The 21,972-nt window shown below is 56.4% G+C and overlaps 1 protein-coding gene across 9 annotated transcripts in view; it reads left to right on the forward strand.

Annotated features, from left to right (window-relative positions):
* LOC116451916 (ankyrin repeat and fibronectin type-III domain-containing protein 1-like) overlaps window positions 1–21,972 on the forward strand; it is a 246,714-nt gene that overhangs the window by 142,418 nt on the left and 82,324 nt on the right. For 2 of the 9 annotated variants that reach the window (XM_032125881.1, XM_032125883.1), the window contains exon 1: window positions 14,290–14,387. The exons of 5 other annotated variants lie outside the window; for them this stretch is intronic. In XM_032125881.1, the coding sequence (XP_031981772.1) occupies window positions 14,298–14,387 (90 nt within the window). In that variant the 5' untranslated portion in view covers window positions 14,290–14,297. Of the gene's footprint in view, window positions 1–13,689; window positions 13,738–14,289; window positions 14,388–21,972 lie in introns of those variants that run through there. 2 more of the 9 variants (XM_032125882.1, XM_032125884.1) reach the window with 2 other exon arrangements.

Below are 21,972 nucleotides of genomic sequence, written 5' to 3' on the forward strand. Positions count from 1 at the left end.
TTTCTGGAGTGTGTCTGAGCAGGGCAGGGGCAGCAATAGTTGTCCCTGGTCCAGAGCCCTGTGTGTTCACAATGCAGAGCCTTGAGCTGAGGGGCTGGTTCAGTGCCAGAGGTTAGAGGAGGGTTGTACACTAAACACTGTAGGATTTTTCCATCATGATAACCTTAATCCAGTGTGGATCACCTATGGCACATCTCTGGGGCAGGTGAGGTTTAAGGTCACAGTAGCTGTGTGACCCAGGGCAGGAGAAGCACTGAGCTCTGGTGCTGATGTGCAGGGACAGCGTGTCTCCATCCAGGTAGGCTGTGATGTGGAGAGGGACCTCGTGTTGCAGGTCTGGGCTGTGTCACACACAGGACGTGGTGTGACATGGCAGGTGGCAGCAGGGACATGCCGTGGGACAGCTCTCACTGTGCAGTCCATTGCTGGAGGGCAGTGGGAGTTTGCAGACGGGAACAGGACCCCATCTGCTGCTGCTTGTGGTGGGTGAGCAGGCAGGGGAAGGTGGAAGCACAGGCAGGGGCCCAGGAAAGTCTCCTGACCTGTGGGATGTGGCACCTGTCCTGGGAATGCCCCTTGTGCCATGGAGAGCTTTTGGAGCATGACAGCAGGGACCTGAAAGCCCTTTTTCAGGAACAGAGAAGCAAATTGTTTTATCCTTTGGTCTCCAAAACCATCCACTTAGGAGGGGACAGCTTGAGAGGAAGGAAGGAAGAAAGAGCTGAAACCAGAGCAGGAAGTTCCTGAAAGGCGAGAGCAGCCTTCATCCCGATGTGCTGAGCTCTCCTCTCCAGCTCATCAACTGAGCACTGAGAGGTGCTAAATCTGAACTGCAAACTCTCCTGCAGTTCACATCCTCCCTCCCGGTAATAAATCCAGCCGTGGCCATTGCTGAGTTCCTTATGTGGCTCTTCTGAGTTTACCATATCCTCTGACCTTCGTTTTTGAGGGTTTGTCCCGACTCTTCACCACCGCGTGGTCCCCTCGGATCTGCTGGGGACGGCACGCGCCTGCAGGGGAGGCTGAGGGTGCAAGCAGGTGAAAGCACAGAAGCTGTGAGCTCCTGGGGGGAGCAGAGCACATGGGGCCGAGTGCTGCAGGCTCTCTTGGCTCCTTGGGTGCTGTGTGTGAGCACGTCCCCGTGCGGGACAGGGGACACAGCCTCCCGCAGCGCTGACCCGTCAGCACCAGGCACGGGGCGGGAGCCAGCCACCAACAGGACTCAGTGCAGGGACCCTGCGCCTGGGGGCTTGGGATGTGCCCTGTGGGGAGAGGGGGATCTGAACAAAACCACTCAGCACGCAAGTGTCCTGGGTGGGGAGGACAGTGGAGACATTCACAGTGCCCAGGCTGGGTGAAAGGGCCCTTTGGCCAGCGAGGTGTGGTGTGGCAGGATGGCACCGTGGCCATGGAGGTGGCAGGACAGCTCTGTGGCCATCGAGGTGCAGGGTGGCAGGATGGCACCACGGGCAGTGTCCCCACTGCCAGTGTCCCTTGCTGTGGCGCCAGCAGGGAGCTGAGCTGAGCTGAGCTGAGCTGAGCTGAGCTGTGGCTCTGGCCTGGCTGATGCCTCACAGCGTTTCTTGCTGATTCAAGGGCAGGCAGGTGGGGGCACTGGCCGGGCTGGGAAGTTTTGATAAAGATAGCATGGTTTGCAGCCCAGGGATTAGGCTGGGGCTGGATGTGCTCCGTGTAAGTGCTCCCGAGCATGTGCCTTTCCCAGTATTTCCCAAGGCCGGAGCTACTGTTGAGTGACTGTGGAATTAAAGTATCGTTTGCAGTTCTACATTCCAGAGCAGTGTCGGGTTTTGGCAGAGGGCAGGCTCCGTGTGTGCTGCGCTTCCCTGGCCTGCAAGCCCCCAAATGTCCCAGAGGCCATGCACGGTGCTTTGGTCCCTGTGAGCTCCTGCTCAGGGAGCTGTGGGAGAGCCAAAGGAGGGAGCCCGGCCTCCCAGCAGCTTGGCTGGACAGCCAGCTACCTCCAGTCTAACACTTCCAACCCAAAACCTTCACCTCAGCAGCATCGATTCCTTTTTCCAGGATTCTGAACCACGGGAAGATTGGAATCCAAACACACATGAAGTGCCCGTGGTTTCAGACAGTTCTCCCCAGCATCAGGCGGGTGCCTGTCTCCAGAATGGCTGCCCACAAATGTAACGAAATCCCAGGCTAAACCCAGTTAATTCCGGCAAAAAGAAAGAGGGAAGTTGTTGTTTTGCAGCAACCGATCCATGTGCTGCCCCTTGGGGGCTGTGGGATGGCTGTGGGGCTGTGGGATGGCAATGGGGCTGTGGGAGGGCTGTGGGGCTGTGGGATGGCAATGGGGCTGTGTGGGATGGCAGTGGGGCTGTGGGATGGCAGTGGGGCTGTGTGAGATGGCACTGGGGCAGTGGGATGGCAGTGGGGCTGTGGGATGGCAGTGGGGCTGTGTGGGATGGCAGTGGGGCTGTGGGATGGCTGTGGGGCTGTGTGGGATGGCAGTGGGGCAGTGGGATGGCAGTGGGGCTGTGGGAGGGCTGTGGGGCTGTGGGATGGCTGTGGGGCTGTGTGGGATGGCAGTGGGGCTGTGTGGGATGGCTGTGGGGCTGTGTGGGATGGCAGTGGGGCTGTGGGATGGCAGTGGGGCTGTGGGAGGGCTGTGGGGCTGTGGGATGGCTGTGGGGCTGTGTGGGATGGCTGTGGGGCTGTGTGGGATGGCAGTGGGGCTGTGTGAGATGGCAGTGGAGCAGTGGGAAGGCTTTGGGGCTGTGTGGGATGGCAGTGGGGCTGTGGGATGGCAGTGGGGCTGTGGGAGGGCTGTGGGGCTGTGGGATGGCAGTGGGGCTGTGTGGGATGGCAGTGGGGCTGTGTGGGATGGCAGTGGGGCTGTGTGGGATGGCAGTGGGGCTGTGGGATGGCAGTGGGGCTGTGGGATGGCAGTGGGGCTGTGTGGGATGGCAGTGGGGCTGTGTGGGATGGCAGTGGGGCTGTGGGATGGCAGTGGGGCTGTGTGAGATGGCACTGGAGCAGTGGGAAGGCTTTGGGGCTGTGTGGGATGGCAGTGAGGTTGTGTGGGATGGCTGTGGGGCTGTGTGGGATGGCAGTGGGGCTGTGTGGGATGGCAGTGGGGCTGTGGGATGGCAGTGGGGCTGTGTGAGATAGCACTGGAGCAGTGGGAAGGCTTTGGGGCTGTGTGGGATGGCAGTGGGGCTGTGTGGGATGGCAGTGGGGCTGTGTGGGATGGCAGTGGGGCAGTGGGAGGGCTGTGGGATGGCTGTGGGGCTGTGTGGGATGGCTGTGGGGCTGTGGGATGGCAGTGGGGCTGTGTGGGATGGCAGTGGGGCAGTGGGAGGGCTGTGGGATGGCAGTGGGGCTGTGGGATGGCAGTGGGGCTGTGGGAGGGCTGTGGGGCTGTGGGTTTAGGTGCTTGCCTCCATCTGCACACCGGGGTTAAACAAACAGCAGCTCGGGATTTAGGCGGCGGTGGAGGGGGGATCTCGGGGCGTTTTCAGGCTGGGATGAGTTAGGCCGGGCTGTGTTGCTGGGGTTGGGGTGGGATGGCACCCACAGGCTGGTTTGCTTCTGCTGTGGAGGAAACTGAGGCAGGGGGGAGGAGGGATGGGATTTGCCTGTCCCAACAGAGACGTGGTGGTGCCTGGGCTGGGTGTCCGGAGTGCCATGGAGGTGATGGAGGGAAATGGGCATCACCAGAGCGCCGTTGGCTGGTGTGGGTGGGGGTGTGGAGCAGGGGAGGAGCAGGTTTGGGTACCCCCGTGTTGCCATGGACTCGAGAAGACGCCTCTGGTGCAGGCATGGAGAGGAGGATGGGCCTGGTGATGTTTCCCAAGTGATGTGACAAACATCCAGCAGGAGCAGAAGTGGCATTTGGCTCTGTTGTGAGCCCTGTGTGTGTTGGGTTGTCCAACTCCATGAGGGCTTGGCCGGCCCCGCCTCAGCTTCGAGTGAGGATGTCCTGGTTGTTGTGGAAGGAAACTTGCAACGGGGCCTCTGTGGAGGCTCTTAGAGCCCTTCTGTCTCCTTATCCCACACATCTGTGATGCCCACCTGGGCCCTTCTCTGTTCAGCCCTGAAGTTTTTCCTGGAAACACTCAAACTCGGCAGGATGTGGCCCGGAGCCCCGGCTGGAGGACTGGATTGGTGGAAAAGGTGCTCCCTTCCTTCTTGGGAACCTTGGGGTTGCAAGGATACAAAGAGAACATTTGAAGCAGGCAAACCCTTGTGTTTGTGCTGGAGCAGCTCCCGAGGCCTCCCATACCCCGTGGGAGCCATTTGTAGATCCCAAAATGCAGTTGTAGGTTGTGAGGCTCTTGTGAAGCGTTGATCGAAAGTGAGATTAACTCACTCTAAATGAGCAGTGGTTTCTGTCTGAAGGAGGGGAAAGAGGAAAGCCCAGCCCTGTCCAGTGGACATGGATGTGTTGGGAGCAGATGTCTTGCTCTCCTCCACTGGACAAGGGAGCCGCCTCCAGAGGCTTCCTCCTCACTCCTCATGTCCTCTGAGTTCTCCAGAATGAGACAGCACACATCAGGTGTGGAGCTCCTCCCATGGCATTGTGGGGCACTGGGCAATATTGCAGCAGTTCTCCAAGGCTGATGGGAGATGGAGACATCCTTAATCACCATATCCCCCAGACAGGCACCTCTGCCATTTCCTTAATCAGCTGCGTGGCTTTGAAGCAGCCCAGATGGTATCTCCTGGGCCTGCCTGCCCTGCTGCTGGGGCTCCTGCATGGGAGGGACATGGTGAGGGTGGGGAGGTCGTTGGTGTATTTGTATATATACAAATACAGACACAGCAGTGCTTGGGGAAGGAAATGAAATCCAGCTGGACTTTCCTCCTCAAATTTGGGAGGTGATAGAGTGTTTTTGATGGCAAGGTTACTTCACAAGCGTCCTCCCAAGAGATTCATGTCCTGTCCTTGCAGCCTCTGTGGAGGCAGCCTCTGCCTGGCTGGCACTGAACTGCTCTGAACTGCTTCCCTCTGGTTGAGGTTCTTGGATCTCTGCTGCTTGGACTCTCTTGGACTTCTCTGGTGAAGAAAAAGGAAACAAAGACTTCTTCCCCAGAGCAGCTGTGGCTGCCCCTGGATCCCTGGCAGTGTCCAAGGCCAGGTTGGAAGGAGCTTGGAGCAGCCTGGGATGGTGGAAGGTGTCCCTGCCCATGGCAGGGGGTGGAATGGGATGGGCTTTAAGGTCCCTTCCAACCCAAATCATCCTGGGATTCTGTGACTCCCAGAGACTCCTGTTTTTAGAAACATCGAATAGCATCGAGGTTTTCCTCCAAAAACATCTTTTCCATGTGGATATTTAGAGCCCCCCTTGTGCATAGCACAGTGCCTTGTCAGACACGGGGAATGTTTTCTTATCCCATTGGTGTGTCATTCATGGCAGGATGATGATTCACTCTTGGGACATGATTTTGGCGAAGAGCTTTGGCTATCTCCAAGCCCATCCAGCAGTTCCCTTGGGATGCTCCCTCTGTGCCTCTCTCTGGAGCACTGCAAGCCCAGGTCTGACCCACCAGGGTCCCTCTGAGGAAGCCCATGAGCTCATAGCCCAGGGCTGCCCTGGCTGTGCTGGGTGCTGAGCACACGTTCCAGGCTCTTGACTCATTTCCCAGGACTGAAGCACGCAGCAGCCCACGGTCTAACCCCGACTTCCCCAGCGTGCCTGAGGCTGTGAGGGAAACAACAGAAAGAAAGGACCCTCTTGGCTTCCCTCTCTTGGTATTTTTCTCAGTGTTTGTAGACATTCTTGCCGTTTCTATTCTGAAATTGTTTTCTTGTGCACTCCACGTGGGTCTGTACTGCTATATTTAATACTTTGCTAGTATCAGATTTTGCTTTCAAGGTCTTTCAAAACAAAACCAATAAAAATAAACCCTCTTTCAGGAGGTCACTGAGGTGGAATGGCTTTTTTCCAAGCGCTGACATGCTTTGGACTTTCCCCTGCTCCCTGTCCAAGCTTGTTCCCCCTTGCCTAGAGGCTCTTTTCCCCCATCAGCTGTCCCTGTGCCCAGAGGTGAAGGAAGCACACGCTGTGTGTACTGTGTGTGTCCAGGGCTGCCTGTAGCAGAGGGCATGGAGGACACTTGTGCAGGGCAGTGACAGAAACATCTGTCCTCAGTCTGCAGCTCCTGCAGGACTTGTGCTCCCAGGGCCCTTGGTTCTGGGAGCTCACTGCTCCCTTGGCCTGACAGCATCTCTTTGTTTTTAACATCCAAGTTTCGGACCACTGTGGCAAACAGGGTGCCCAGAGAAGCTGTGGCTGCCCCATCCCTGGCAGTGGCCTAGGTCAGGGTGGATGGGGCTTGGAGCAACCTGGGCTATGGAAGGTGTCCTGGCCTGTGGGAGGGGGTTGGAGTGGGATGAGTTTTAAGATCCTTCCAACACAAATCATTACATGCTTCTATGAAAGCTGTCTCCAGCTTCTTCCAGGCACTGTTGTTTCTGCTGGGGGAACTGGTGGGTGCGATGGACCACTGAACTGCCCCAGCTGGCCAGCCCAAGCAGAAAGGATGCCATTCACAATCCCAATTGGAACTGTCCCATCAGTAGTCCCCTGGCCCACTGCTCCAGAACTTCTGCCTTGAAGCTGGGGCACAGCAGCTCTGGAAAGGTCCTGCTGATGTCGTGGCCCGCAGGAATGCACCTGTGGTAGCCAGATCCCTGGGAGGACGATGGTGGTCTTGGCTCCCCGTGTGGCCGTGCGAGTTGCTGGGCACTGTGCAAGTGACTGTGCTGGATTCTGAATTTTCCAAAGTTGGGTGACGTAGGAACCGAGGCTCCCACTGCTCTGTTTTATTTTTATTAGCCAAGCCATTTAACCAGCAGAATTGTTTGCAGAAGCAAAGCACTTTGGTCCCCGAATCGTTGAGCTTCCGCTTTCCATCCGCTCTCGGTAGGACAGCGATCATGTGCTAAATCCCAATTAATCATTAAGAAGATATTTGAGGTTTAACAGCTATGTTATAAGATACAGTTTTTACTGGTTTCGACCTCAGTTAAATATGTTTTTAATAGTGGATGGTATTTAATTAAACATAAAATAACAGAGGCTTATTAAATCTAGAGAGACCTTTCCTAGTGATGGATATTGAATGTTAAGTAAATATCACTTGGTCATTAGAAGCATATTCAGAGTGGTTTCACAGCTATGTAATAGGCAGGTATCTGATTACCCATCTGCCCAGGTCCAATGAATAAGCTCTTAATAATCAATTGCCACTCATTTAATATATCATAATAACTGTCCTATTAGACCTGAATTAGATCCTTGTAAGAGCAAACAGAGGCAGCCTGGTGCTTGCTGGGATTTTGAGCGGATTTTGTTTTATTTCAGGTTGGTGGTTCATTGAGATTGGGGTGGCTGGAGATTCGATGACACTGGGCTGGATGATGGACAGGGAGGTTTCCCGTTGTGCTCGTGTGGGACCTGCCCAGCACCACCCCACTGCGGCCAGCCCAGAGTGGGGCACGGCGGGTGGAGGGGCTGCTGGCAGCGCTCAGGGCTGGCACCACCCGTCTGGGGTGCAGAGGCTCCCAGAGCTGCACTGGGGGGTTGGTGGTTGTGGGGTGATGCTGTGACTCCTGGTGTGTCCTTTGGGCCCTTCTGGGCCCTTCTCTAGGGCAGAAGGATGTTACACCAGGCTAGAAGGAAGGAGATCAGCGCTGCCACATGTTCCCATCAACCTGCAGAACTTGCTGCCATGCAGCACCTTCAAAGCCCAGTCATTAGCTGGTGTCAGGGGAGGTTGAGACTCGTCTGGGGGTGATATGATCAGAAAGAGGCACTTAGGGCACAGTGATGTTGGTAATTCAGGGCTGTGTTTAAGGACAGACCAGCAGCTGGCCCTGTTTCTCAAGGTGATTCCCATCTCTCTGCTTCATGAATCCAGGTTCTAGGCCCTCGTTTCTCCAAGTTTTTGTGTCCTGTGTATCAGCAAAGTACTTTCCAGGTTGCCAAGTGTGTGACTTGTGGGTGGACACGGACCCTAAGAGGACTTGAGACACTCCCTCCCAACCACAGGAAGCAGGATGTTGAGTGCGGGAGGCTTTTGCTTCATTTTGAGGTGAAATATGATTCATTTTGCAAGGCCCAGCTAGTGGTGGCTGTTCACGTTGCTGTATGGCAGGAGCTGTTCTGGGGTGGCAAAAGGGGGCTGGCACACCTGGCTAGAGTGGGACTTCCTCCTTACCTGGGAGAGATGGAGAACGCTGGCAGCCTGGCAGCTAGAGATGATCTGGAGGGTTTGAGAAGGGTGGTTGTGACTTGCCCTGAGACAGAACTTTCTCCAGGAATTACTGTTCCGCTCATCCTTCAAAATCCCAGCTTGTACTTTTGGAGGAAGTGGTAGACCTGGACTGTGAGTTTGGGAGCTGTGGGAATAGCGTAAGTTTGGGTTGGAAAGACCTTAAAGCTCATCTCATTCGACCTCCCTGCCGTGGGCAGGGACACCTTCCACTATCCCAGGCTGCTCCAAGCCCCGTCCAGCCTGGCCTTGGACACTGCCAGGGATGGGGAAGGCTTGGGATATCTGTGTGCAGCGCACGTGCAGCCCAGCCAGGGCGGGAGGAACAACCAGACCACATCATCCGATTAAGATTGAGCATAAAAAAATGATAAATACAGAGGTGGCAGCTTTTAAGCAGGAAGAAAACTGCTGCTGCCGAGCGCAGTGCCCCTGCGAGAGGCTGGGGCTTGGATTTCTGCTGGGGGGAAGCTGGAGCCCAGAGCACTGCTTTTCTGGGACTCCGTGGGTAGCCCTATTAGCTTGCTTACAGCAACAGTGCTTTTTTGATTTCTCCATGCTGCTGCATTTCACAGGCCACAAGTTTCACTCGCTGCCGTTGTTCCCCTGCGCAGCAGCACTGACTCAGCGCTGGAACAACGCGCGAGGCAGCCGGAGCCCGGTGATTCAGCTGCCGGCTCAGAGGATGAGCCCGGCTCCTCTGCTCGCTTATTAATCTCTGCTAGTGCGTGAGTCAGGCTCTCCTCGCCCCCGGGCAGGAAAGCAGCCGTGGTGGGATTTAACCAGGGAGCCGGGAAGGGGCCCAGGGAGGGTGACAGGCAGGGGCTGCTGCCGTGGCCAGCCGGTGCTGCCGGCTCCGAGCTATCCAGCGTGTGCACAGGGGACGTGGCTGTGCCGGCACCGAGGGCATCTCTGGACAGTTCCGTCCTAACAATCGCCTGTCTCGCCAGCTCAGAGGTCTTGCTGCCTTCCCAAGGATTTCCCTGGGTGGTTTGCAAGGCGGGCTCATGGCCAAACTTGCTTCGTGCAGCCTGTGCCCTCCTGCTGCTTGTCACAGGTTTGGAGGCAGAGAGGTGACTGTGCCCTGCTCACCCCTCTTGGGTCCTTTTCCCACCCTGGACCCCTCCAGCAGCCTGCAGGTGTGCCCTGACACCCATCCTCCTTGGCCAGTGTTGGGCAGTGTTCCCTGCATGCTGCATCCCTTGGCAGGAGCTGTGGGAGCTGTAGGACAGCACTGAGCCCAAGCAGGTTCATCCCAGGTGCAGCAGTGCTGCAGAGCGGGGATCCCTGTGTCCTGGCAGGACCCAGGCCTGGATTGCTGCAGGATACCAGACCTCCAGGATCTGCCCCGGCCCCAGGACAGCCCAGTCACGGCTGTGCCAATTAGCAGCAGCACAGGCCTGTGAGAGCAGGCAGGCTCCAGCCTGGCAGGAGGTGAAGCTGTGAGAGCGAAGCTGTGAGAGCAAAGCTGTGGGAGCACCCAGGTGCTGCCTTGGGCTTGGCTCTGGCCAGGCAGGCGGTGGAGAACCTTCAGGAATTCCTGCAGCCTCCGGCAGAAACACACCTGGGGCTGGGAGACAGGAAAAGTCACCACGGCTGTTGTGCCCCCTCATCCATAGGGTGGGTGCCGGGGCTGCCATACCCCCCCAGCAGCTGTGGGGTGGGCTGGGGGCACAGGGGCAGCCCCACATGGCAAGCCCTGGACGAGGGGCACTGTAGCCTGACCCTGGGGGTTCACTCTGCCTTCTCACTTTGTTCTCCACCCTCCTCACACAGCCCTGAGCCGACCCAGCCGCCTTGGCCGGGCTCCCCAGGGCCAGCACAGCCATAAAACCCTCTAATCCGAACAGGCTGGGGCAGAGCCGCCCGCTGCCATCGGGACAGCTCTCTGTGTGTGGTTCCCATTTAGTGCAGATTTATTTCCTCTGGGTCGCCGGCTCTGCTGTTGCTCACTCCTTGGCTCTGCTTCTGGGAGCATCCAGCATTTACCTTCTTGCAGCGAGGGCTTTGGGGGACTGTAACTTCATTGTACGTGTCAATTAGGAAAACACCCTCAGGAATTTCCTTTCTGATGCTGCCTGGCTCTACAATAACCTCTGTCTCCGTGGCTGCCGGCTCCCCAGAGCCCGTCCCGCCAGAGCAAACCGACGGGGAGCTGGGAGCAGGCTCGGCTCCGCAGACGCCTCCAGCTCCTGTTCCAGCTCCCTCTGAGCGCCGAGCCCCATCTCGTTTCCACTTCTCCGCACTCCTCACTCCCTCTCTGGGCGCTGGAGTTTGGAGTTGTTTTGGAAACCGCTGCGACTCCGGCATGACGTCACCAGGGCTCTGTAGTATCTCTGTCTCCATCCTAGTTAGGCGCTTCCTGCTCCCTGGCTCTCGCTCCAGCTCGCCTGGCGTGTCTATGCTCTTTCTTCTTCTCCACAATTCCCCAGGGATTTTTTTTCAACTTCCCCCCCCCCCCTCAATCTCTTACACAGCGGTTTTGTCTTTCCTTTTTTTTTTTTTTCCCTCCCCTCCTCTCCAAAAAGGGCCTTTTTGCCCCAAAAATGGCTTTGCTAATTCCTTTTTTTCTTTAGCAGGCGGCCATGCCCACTCTGCTGCTGCTGCTGCTGGGAATCCTGAGGCGTTGGGATGCTCCTGGCCAGCTCATTCCCGAGGGCAGGGGACAGGCAGGGGAGCAGGTGGTCTCCAGCCCCAGCAGTGCCGTGGTGGCATCAGGCAGGGTCTGTGAAGGGAGTTTTCTGCTGCCCCTCTTGTGCCAGCTGCAGGGCTGCACGTCCCCTCTCCTCCCTCAGCTCCTCTCCCACCATCCCATCTCAGCTCAGTTTTTCAGGCACAGCAAATCCATTGCTTTACCCCACATCCCCAGCCGGAGCTCCTTGTGCTCTGACACCTCACTCCCCATCAGCATCCATCCTGTTCCTGCTGTGAGTACCCACATCCCCGTGCCACCCCGGGACCAGCCCGTGATTCCCAGCACCGCTGACTCCTGCCTGGAAAAGCATATGCGAGGTTTCATCATGACTCTCTAGTGAGTGTTCACCAAGCACGAACGAAATACGATTTATTTCTTTAATTTCTTCCCTCACCACTGCTGAAATGCTGCCTGATTGCAGGCAGACCCCCCAGGGCCATGGCTTTCCTCCCTCCTCCTGCTTGTTCATCCCGACCCCCAGCCAAAGCAGCACGGGGCTGTGCTTCCCCTGGGAGCAGTCCTGGGATCAGCACTATTAAACACAAATGACAAATACGTGTATAATACGTGTGCGTGGGAGGCTCTGTGTGTGTGTGTGTATATATATATATATTTGCAAGGCCATGTAGTGATGGGACATGGGGGAATGGCTTTGAACTGAGAGAGAGTAGGGTTAGATGGGATATTGGGAAGGAATTGTTCCCTGGGAGGGTGGGCAGGCCCTGGCACAGGGTGCCCAGAGCAGCTGTGGCTGCCCCTGGATCTCTGGCAGTGTCCAAGGCCAGGCTGGACATTGGGGCTTGGAGCAGCCTGGGCTAGTGGAAGGTGTCCCTGCCCATGGCAGGGGGTGGGAATGAGATGGGCTTTGAGGTCTCTTCCAACCCAAGCCATTCCATGATCCCATGATCCCATGATTCCATGATATGCACCTGACCTCCCCCTGCCCTGCAGGAGCTGGGCAGTGCCGCACCTGCCCATAATGACTGGGTAAACTGAGGCACATGGGCTGAGTGCCAGGAGGGCCATGTGATCACAGCCCTGTTGTGACACACACCATTAGTTTTCTGTCCCTGGGTGTGCCTGTGGCTTGTCAGGTCACTTAATCCCTGGAGTATCTTCTAAATGCTATTTGGATTAAAGCTGAATTTGGGCAGTGGCTGTCCCTGGCTGTGTGAACATGCAGTGCCCGGGGCTGAAACCCCAGTGAAGATCAGAGGTTTTAACACAAACTCCTGGTGAGCTTCTGGCTTTTTCTGGAGAGAAATGGGGTCTGGATGCAGGAGTGTCTTTATCCCAGTTCAGCCAGTTCTTCCTCACCCTTTTCCCTCCTCGCCCTTCCCGAAGATCTATGCTCACATTTATTTCTAAGTCACTCTCTCCACCTGTGGTCAGCGAGATTTGGGTGCTGTTCACTTGCCACAAGCTTGTGCTGGACCAGAGGCTCCTGCATCCTCCCTGGCGTGCCCATCTGCCACGTGTCCCTCAGATACACAGGCAGACCAGTGGGAAGTGACCGGGGAGCTCCTTGCAGTGCTGCTGCCTCTGGGCAGTGGATGGACAGGACTGGGGGTTCTGGTTGTCCTGCTTAGCAGGGAGGTGGGAGGGCTTTTATGGGACAGACCGTGGGAGTGGGGAACACAGGACCCTGCTGAGGGCACAAACCCCTCCTGAGGTCGGAGGCTGCTGTTTTCAAAGCACAGGGAAGCTGGGGTGAGTCTGTGCTGAGCGTTGATCTGGCAGGGGCAGTGCTGCTGGGCAGGGCTGACAGTCACACTGGCATAAGGCAAGGGAGCGATGGCTTCACTGGCTTCTGTGGGATGGGAACAATGCCATTCGCTGCTCGTGGAACATGGAGGGGTTTGTGGGGAGAGGAGCTGTAAGTTTGCTGTACCTTATACCAGCAGTTCCTATCAGCAGCGTGGGCTTGGTGTCTGCTGGAGCTGGGAATTCCCAGCTTTGCCCTTTGGATGGGGGTTCTGGGCTTTCATTGTGATCACACCCAAGAAGTCAGAGAGGAAGCGAGTGTTTGGTGAGAGCCACAGCCCATCACCCTGTGCCCCACTGCCACCCCAGCTGGGCCTCTCCGGGGAGCGGCTCCACCCTGAGCTCAGGGGTTGAGGCTTCTCCTGCAGCCGCTGCCCAGGGCCCTCCCCTGCACTGCCCAGTGCCCCAGCACCCACATCTCGAGTGTGCCTGCCAGAGATTGTCCCGTGGGTTTTCACCAGTAACCTTTGGGTGTGGATGTGGCATTAAAGGATCACTTTGTCTTTGCAAATGGTGGGCTCGTGCAAGCTTTTGGGGTGGCCACCCCAGCCCCACAGACCTGTCTGTGCTGGGAAGGAGCCACGGGACTGGGGATGGGGCCACTGGAATGATGCAGGGACCCTAGGGAATACTTACACCCTTGTTTTCTAGGGACGGGTTGGTGTCATTTCATCTCCCTCCATCGGGTGGTTTGGGATCGTCACGCTGCCGGGGCATGCAGGATGCTCCTCTTCAGGCAGGAGTTGGCAGGGATGGGTAACTTTGCCTCTGAACAGACATTTCCATGGAAGTTGCCTCGAGGTCTGTCATTGCTGCTTACCTGGGACAGCCGCAGAGGCCTGTAATTGTTGGGAGAGGCTGTGGGCGGCCGGATAGGAATCTTGGAATAGGCTGCTGCCCTCCCGGCAGGGAGAGCCCGGCCACCCAGGAGGGAGAGGAGGAGGACAAGGAGGAGAGAAGAAGGAAGAAGAAGAGAAAGATAGGGAAGAAGCAGGGACCTCTGTGCAGCTCTGAGTACTACAGAGATGGTGAGTGATTTCACATCAGACTAGGGGGGTACCAAAGAGATTTGCTGGGAAAAAGCAGAAATGAATTCAAGGCAGTTGTTTTTTTCACGGGGTTCATAAAGACTTTGTGGCTCTGGCTGTGGCGAAGGCCAGATGGGCCCAGCAAGCATCCTGGGGGACTGCTGCCCTGTGGAGTGCAGAGGTGAGCTCTGCACAGACCCCTGTGTGTGCGAGGACGTGCCAGAGGAGGGGCTGTGCCCGACAAGGGACACGCCAGAGGGGTGATCTCTCCAGTGGCATTGCAGCAGCTGGCCCTGAGCTGCCGTGGCTCTGAGCCATGGCTAAATGGGGTGTGGGCTTGGCCCAATCCTTACCCTAGTTTTGGAGGGTTCCCATGCCCTCCGACCCGGAGCTGGCAGGAGCCGGTGGGATGGGGTGAGCACGAGGACATGGCAGGAGCCGCAGGGTGGGACCGGGAGTAGGTGCCACAAGGAAGGGCTGTGGGCGGCACGGGGAGGAGCAGGAGCCCTGCCCAGCCCTGAAAGCCCCAGCGGGTTGGAGATGTGCCTTTTGCACGCAGGATGTGTCACCTGCCTCCCGAGCGGCCGCTGCCTTTCGGCACAGCCCTTCCGAGTCGCCTCGGCTGCCGCAGGAGGATGCCCTGCCTCAATGTAAGAGCCTCTCTCCGTGCGCGTTGCCTTGCCTGGGGATGCTGGGCTGGGCTGCCCTCCTACAGCAGCCCAGCCCAGCTGGAGCTGGCTGGGGTTTTCTGGGGACCAGGTGGGCCCCATCTCCCTGGTTTCCACGAGGACTGTCACCGTGCTGTCCCTCAGGTGACAGCGTGCTGCCCCCGAGATCCTTCGTGGGGCTGGGCCTCTCTGGGCTCTCCCATCACGCCACTGTCCCACAGGCATTCCTTAGGCTTGTTTGGTTATGGATTGAAACTGGTTCCCAGGTCCTGAGTGGTGGAGGAGAAGGGTTTGGGTGCCAGAGGGGCCAGGCAGCAGTGTGTGGTACCAGCTCTCGTGCTGGGTGGCCGCAGGGAGGTGGATTTGGAGCTCTGGATCATGGCCCCTTGGCAGAGCTGGTTTGGAAGCTTTTCAGGAGAGGGGTGCTGGGGCTGAAAGCTCTGCACAGCTCTGACCTGACCCACTGTGAGACAGCACATGGTTTTATAAAACAAGATGTGGGTGTGACATGGTGTGAGCTCTCTGCCAGGATTTACCAAGGCTGTGTCATGGACATCCCTTCTGCTCCATCTGCGGATGCAGTTGGATGTGAGCCCTGTGGCAGTGTTTGCCTAGAGCTCTGCTGTGCAGCACTTGGCCAGGCTGACAGCATCAAACCTCCTCTGCCTGCAGGAACAAATGCTTTGTAGTGGTGTGGGGCACCCCAGGGACCCTGCTGTGCCCCAGGCCTTGCAGCCTCAGCCTGGGGACAGGAGGGCACCAGTGGGGCTGGGGATGCCTCTCCCTGGGCACAACTGTCCCCGTCTTGGCAGGATGTTGGATGAGTCTCTGAGTCCAGTCATTGAAAACACCATTTTCTGGAGGCCCCAGAAGGCAAAAATAAGTAAAAGGCTGTTGTGTGATAGGTTCTGGTGATACCCAACCGGCTGTGTGGTGTAGGGGTCACTGGGCCCTGCAGTGAGGCATTGGGCTGCTGTCCCTTCACCTGGGCATGCACCCTGGCACGGAGCTGCTGTCCTGTACCTGCTGTCGTGTGGGGACTGTCCCAACCAGGCAGTGCAACAGGCACAGGTGCTGGAGCAGGTTCTCAAATTCTGAATAAATTTGGAAGGTCTTTCAAGCTGCAAAGGGTTTGTCATTTGTGTTCTCAGTCTCACATGCCTGGTAAAGCTCCCGGGAGCCTTCACGCTGAGTCCAGAGAGGGGTGGAAGGTGGGTGCTCCCTTACATGCACTCCATTCTCTGTGCTGACAGCAGGACTGCCAATAAAACAACTTCCTGTTGTCTGTGGTGGTTCGCTGTGCCACTCTGAGAGCATGTGGAGCTCATCCAGCCCCACCTCCCTGGAGCGGTGTGGGAGCATGACGTGTGGCTTCTTGTGACCAGTAAACAGCATTTGGGGAAAGAAAAGAAAACCAGAAAGGTTGGTTTGTTATTCTTAGTGATAGATGAAAGAGCTGTCAGCTCCATCTTGAAATCATGAATCCCTGGGTATTCCTGGGACAGAGCAAAGGAATGCATCCTGCAGTATTTTTTCACTTGGAACGACCATTTGGCTCTTCTTGGCCTGAAAAGTTAAGCTTGGGCTGAGTAACAAATTAATGCCGTCTCTTAGTCACTGTCTGGCCGGGATGGAAACACTTCTCTGACCTGGTTTATCTGCATATCCATCCTGATGGCTTGGACAGGGCTCGCTGTTGGCTGCCGGCTCCTTTCCAGGGCGCTGCCGGCTCCGGCGCCGGTGCCGCGCGGTGCCGATGGTGCGGGGGGAGTTCAGACGTGGTGCTGCTGGTCCTCATCAGGGTCTCAGGGCATGAGCAGAGGTCTTTCTAGAAGGTTCTTACTTTTCAGGTTTTATCTTTTGGTTTTGTTTTGTAATGATTTTTATTAGATTGGCAGAGCTGGAGGAAATAATTTCTTCTTCAGGCTGCTTCTTCATAAAATCGTGGAATGGTTTGGGTTGGAAGGAAGCTTAAAGCTTGTGTTGTACCAACCCCCTGCCATGGGCAGGGACACCCTCCCCTAGACCAGGCTGCTCCAAGCCCCCTCCAAAGTGGCCTTGGACACTTCCAGGGAGAAGGACCTGGAAGCTTCAGACCAGTGACAAGGGGGGTCTGTCCCCGGCCCTTGACTGGTTTAAAAACTGATGAAAGATAGGCTGTAGCCCTCATTTCCATGTCCTGGCCCAGATTTCCATCTCCTAGCTGTCCTTCCCATCTTCTCACCTGGTGCTGTGAGCAGTGGCTCCACAGGACTGGTGGGAGGAATATGGAGCTGCTGGGACACTCCCTGGATCTTCTGCGTAGGAATTCCAAACAGGAAAGGAAACTTGGAAGGCTAGCACCTGCACTTAGGGCATTGTTTGTGCAGTTCAGGCAAGGAACCAGCTCGTTGTGCAGTTTCAAACACCACAACACATTCCTGGGGGCTCGGGAGTAGGTGGCCAGACTCAGGGTCACGTCCTGCCTCCCGTGTTTGTGTCACCTGCCCCTCGCTGCTGCGCCCACACCAGTGCCATGTGCTGATGCTAACAGCGTTCCCAACGCTGTGTTGCATCTGCAGAAATCCAGGAAAAAGGAGGGTTTTTATCCACCTCGGATCCAGTGCAGGGTAGGGGGAGCTTGAGGCTGCCCGTGTGGGGGTTCCTGCATGGGTGGGTGCTGTGGTCAGCACCTGCATCCCAGCCTGGGACTGGAACATCTCCACAGGGGTCAGAGGACCCTGAGAGGACCCTGCCTGGTGCTAGCCCTGCCCCGAGCCATCCTCACTCCCCTGCTGCTCAGGGAAAAGCCTGAGCAAGATGGGCTGAAAATTAATTTACAAACCCCCAAGGAAGAGAGGATTTCCTAGTGCCGGCCAAGAAACGTGACACTGAGCAAATAGTAGAAAATAAAACAAAAATGAAGTTTGCATTGGATCTGGAAACGGACATTTAATGTGCAGCATCGATGGTGTCTGCGTGCAGAAATCTCCATTTCAGCTCGGGTCTCACAACGCAGAAGTCCCTGTAAATGATATTCCTGTGTGCACGTTCTGGAGCCCTGTGCCATGTCGTTAACAGAGCGCTCCTTCTGGGAGAACATTCTTCCCTCATTTTCTATCCCCATACATTAAATTGATAGTTTGGGGGATTACTGCTCTTTCCAAGCTCACATGGGTGGAGTCCCCTTTATATGGCCATGCTGGTATGTAGTGAATTTGAATTGGCGCAGCAGAAAACTGGAAAATTTGGAACAGATAGCTGTCTCCTATCTTTATATGGGAACATCAGAGTTCCTAGCTTTATTCTGGGGTTCTTGCCATTCCAAATATAATTTATTCTTTTATATAACTGTTTTCATATGATACACTCTGAAGAGTGGATAATGGTTTGGGGAGGATATAATCATTTTTTTCCCCCTCCAAGGCTGTCTTCCCAATTAATGAGATTGAGAACACGTTCCAAAAATCTATTTTTCCCCTCCGGGCTTTTTCTAATGTACTCAATTTATTCTGTAGTGTGTCTTGTGCTTCCTTTATGGAGTTTGATTCCTAACGGTGGTGGTTGGCTGGCTGGAGCCTGTGTAAGTGCTCAGGGTACAGATGCAGTTGCAGGAGCAGTGAGGGACTGGCTGTCCCAGCCCCTTTCCACTTGGGACTTGGGGACATGGCAAGGTCGTTGTTGTCCCCACCTTATTGCTGACCTCAGTCTTACTCCCAGGCAGGGTGGCTTTGTGGGAAGCTGTGTGCTTTGTGGGGATGGAGGGCTATCCTCGTCCCCTGGCTCCTTCTTCTCTCCTGTCTGGATGAGAAGTGGGTGGCCAGGACTGAACCAGTGCTTCCATCCCTCAGGAAAGGCTGTTCCAAGAGAAATGTGTAAAGCTCCAGGGGCTCTTTCTTCTTAAAGCCTCACCTGTAACCAAAATAGATAAGGTTCTTGTCAATTTTTCTCTGCTCGCCTTGGTGATGCTCCCAAAAACCTGTGGCATATTATCCTAGAATCATGGAATGGTTTGGGATGGAAGGGACCCATCTCAAAGGGACCTTGAAGCCCATCTCCTTCCACTCCCTGCTGTGGGCAGGGACACCTTCCACTGTCCCAGGGTGCTGCAAGCCCCGTCCAACCTGGCACTTCCAGGGATGGGGCAGCCACAGCTTCATATGAATTTCGGAGAGCTTGCTGCTCCAGAATGAGTTGGTTCATACCATACAAGCCCTATTTAAAAAAACAAACACTTTTAACTTGAGAGTAAAAGTGAATTTTTAGGCCTAGAGGAGTTACCTTGGGCCAGGGATGGTGGCAAAGGGGTGCTCAGAACAGACCTTGCAGTGTTACCCAGGTAGCGAGGTGGTTCCTGCTATGTCTGAGCAGTGGGTTTGCTCTGGATTGGTGCAGCTCAGGCTCTCCCTCCAAGTCACATCTCTCCCTGTCCTGACCAAAGCACATTTTAGCTCCTGTTGGCTTGGGGTAAAGCTGAGGCAGCACCCCAGGAATGTGTTGTAGCCTTTTGTAGCACGTGGCTTGCCCAGCCCCATCAGCTCCCCGGGGATGAGCAGTGCAGGAGGAGCAGGTTTCCTGTGCATTGGGCTCAGTGCTGGCTACTGAGGAGGAAGAGGAGGGTGATGGAGAGGCCAGCTGTGAGCAGCAGCCTTGTTTCGTGGTAGGCATGCCATTCTGCAAACAGCCCTGCTCTTCCTCCAGGGCTAGGAGCAGTTAAGATCATTTTGTGGTGGCAGTCACGTTCCCAGGAGTGGGGATTCACACTGACACTGTTTGAGTCAGGTGTTGTGTGACCTTGGGGAGCCACTTTCAGGGCCAAAAGCATGAGAGAGCTGCTCTCCAATGGTGTTTTGAGCTGTGGGTGGAGGTTGTTGTCCAGAGAAGCTGTGGCTGCCCCTGGATCCCAGGACGTGTTCTGGGCCAGGCTTGGAGCACCCTGGGCTAGTGGAAGGTGTGCCTGCCCAGGGCAGGGGTGGGATGGGATGAGATTTAAGGTTCCTTCCAACCCATTCCAGCACTGTAGGATTCTGTGTCTCGTGTGAGGGCTGGGTTCTGTGTGATTCCTGCTGCTCCATTTGTGTCCCTGCAGGTCTCGTGGCTGTTAGTAACTTGGGGGCGGGTGACCAGCCAGGTCCCCCGGATCCCTGCTCTGCTCAGATCCTCCCCCTTTTCCCACGTGTGCTACCCCAGGAGTGGTTTGATGACAGAGGGCACTTCCTGAGGGTGTTGTGCTTTGTTGATCCTGGTCCCACTCACTGAGACAAAGGCATTGCTGCCTGCTCGGGGGCCTCTGGTGCTGCCCAGGCTCCCCCGTGGGTAGCAAACCCCAGGCAGTGGAGGTGGGGACACCCCGCTGTGTCCGCTGACATCTGGTGCCTTGTCCCTGCCGAGGGGCTGAGGCTGCCGGAGGAGGGGGACATTCCCATGAACTTGGTTTTCCAGGCAGACTGGAGGGGTTCCCCCAGATCCAGTGCCGGGGGTGTCTGAAGGCAGCAGGAGAGACAAGGGGGATGCAGAGCTCTGTCCGAGAAGAGGTGAGGTGGCTGGAAGGACAGCAGGGATGGGATGGGACCAATGGCCTGGCTCTGCAGTGGGGTAGGGTGGGGGTGTGGTGGCCAGCCTGCCCCCTGCCCGGGTATCCCTGGGGGTCAGGGCCCTTGGACACCCCCTGACACAGTGTCCTGGAGACCCTCACCCTTGTGCTGGTTCCCGTGGGTGCCTCAGGGAAAGGTCTTTCCCAGCCCGAGCTGCAGCCCTGGCTCCTTTGTCAGAGGCTGCAGCAGCAGTGGAGCAACCAGCAGGGAGGGGACGGGATGGGAAGGGAGGAGAGGAGAGCAGAGGGAAGAGGAGGGCAGGGAGGGCACCCTCGCTTGCTCCCCACGCTGTAATTAGCCGGGCTGGAAGGCAGAGCTGCTGTCAGGCTGCTGACACCCAGCCAGGCTGCGGGCGCGCGGGGCCGCGTGTGAAGAGCACGATGCAGGACAGGGTGTAATTAATTAGCTGCAGGCCCTGGGAGCTGGGAGCTGACTACTCAGATCCAGCTTCTTTTCCTGTCTTTTTTGTTTTTTGATCCAGTGAGGAAAGATAGAACTTCACCTATAAATGAGTATAAACATGTGGGAGGATGGAAGTGTCCAAGGCTAGGCTGGATGGGGCTTGGAGCAGCCTGCTCTAGCAGAAGGTGTCCCTGCCCATGGCGGGGGGTGGAATGGGATGAGCTTTAAGGTCTCTTTCAACCCAAACCATTCTGTGCCTCTATGACCTGGTGTGCCCAAAGATTAAAAAATAGCAAAACCATTTGTAAATACCAGGCAGCACATGAATGCAATTATGAGATCAGGCAGCTGGCATCCCCAAAATGAGGCAAAATAAAAAAACCCACCAGGTTTTAGCAGGAACACAGGCCCGGCCACGCTCCCCTCCAGCGCGTGCTGTGCTCAGGGCTTCCTGCTATAAATAGCAGCGAGTTCAGCTCCACAGCTCAGCCCTGATCCTGCAAACACTTAAACCCAAGCACAGCTCCTTCCCGATGTGCTCCAAGCTGCTGTAATAGTTTGCAGGCTGTAATCATGGAAAAGAAGGACAAATAAGGTGGAGAAGGGAGAGTGTGCAGCCCCACGGTGGTGCTGGCCATGGGTGACTGTGCAGCCCCGTGTCTGCGGCTCTCCCGGCACCTCCCGCATCCTCCCTGCCACTCCAGAGGGTTGGATGGATGACAACACGGAGCCAAGGTGCCCAGGCCTGTGCGTGCCTGTCACCCTGGGTGCTGTGGAGCTGGCAGGTTTACAAGGTCCCCTGGTTTTGCCAGCAATTTTTGACAAGTTCTTCCATCCGGAGAAGCAGCAAGTGCAGGGTCGGGCTGTGCCGGCCTCGGCAGGGCTCTGGGAGCTCCTTCCACAGGGAGCCTCCAACACAGAGCCTGTGCGTGCCTGCGTGGCTGTCTGTGCATGAATGAATTCCTAAAGGCATGCAGCAGTACAATAGCAGCGGGGAAAGCAAAGTTTCCTGGATGAGCTCTCAGTAAAGAAATGCTTTGAAGCTTGGGTCAGCCTTAATGTGGTGTGAGCTGCAAGGGGTTTGCAGGTGAGCCCCCCTTGGCATGGGGAGCGTGGCTGGGAGGAGGCTCAGTGGGGGAAAGCCGGGCTGGGAAGATGCTGCGAGGGGTGGGAAGGCAAGGATGGAGTGCAAACAGGCTTGTTTAATGGGGGTGCTGGCAGATGCTCCTGAGCACACTTGCTTTTCCTCCCACAAGAAGGCAGGTTGGGGTGGAGCTGGTCCTCCGTACACGGCTGATGAAGAGCCCCAGGTCACTGTGAGGGTCTGTGCTGCAGCCAGCCCGGCTGTGTGGGTGTAACTGCTGAGGGAAGGAGGTGGTGGGAGGCGGGGGTCACTGGCGTGGCTTGTGGGACCAGGGCCTGGCTCCTTCCTCCTGCTCCAACACAGATCCCTGCTCCCCTGCACAGTGCACCTGTAGGGGTGAGCTCCGAGTGGAGGAGAAGGAAGAGGAGCAGAATTAATGATGTTGGGAAATTTGACACTGTTCTAGCTTGGCCTGGCCCTGAAGAGTGTACAACGTGCTGGCAGGGTC

Source organism: Corvus moneduloides, chromosome 16, assembly GCF_009650955.1.
Source record: "Corvus moneduloides isolate bCorMon1 chromosome 16, bCorMon1.pri, whole genome shotgun sequence".
NCBI classification, from domain to species: Eukaryota; Metazoa; Chordata; class Aves; order Passeriformes; family Corvidae; genus Corvus; species Corvus moneduloides.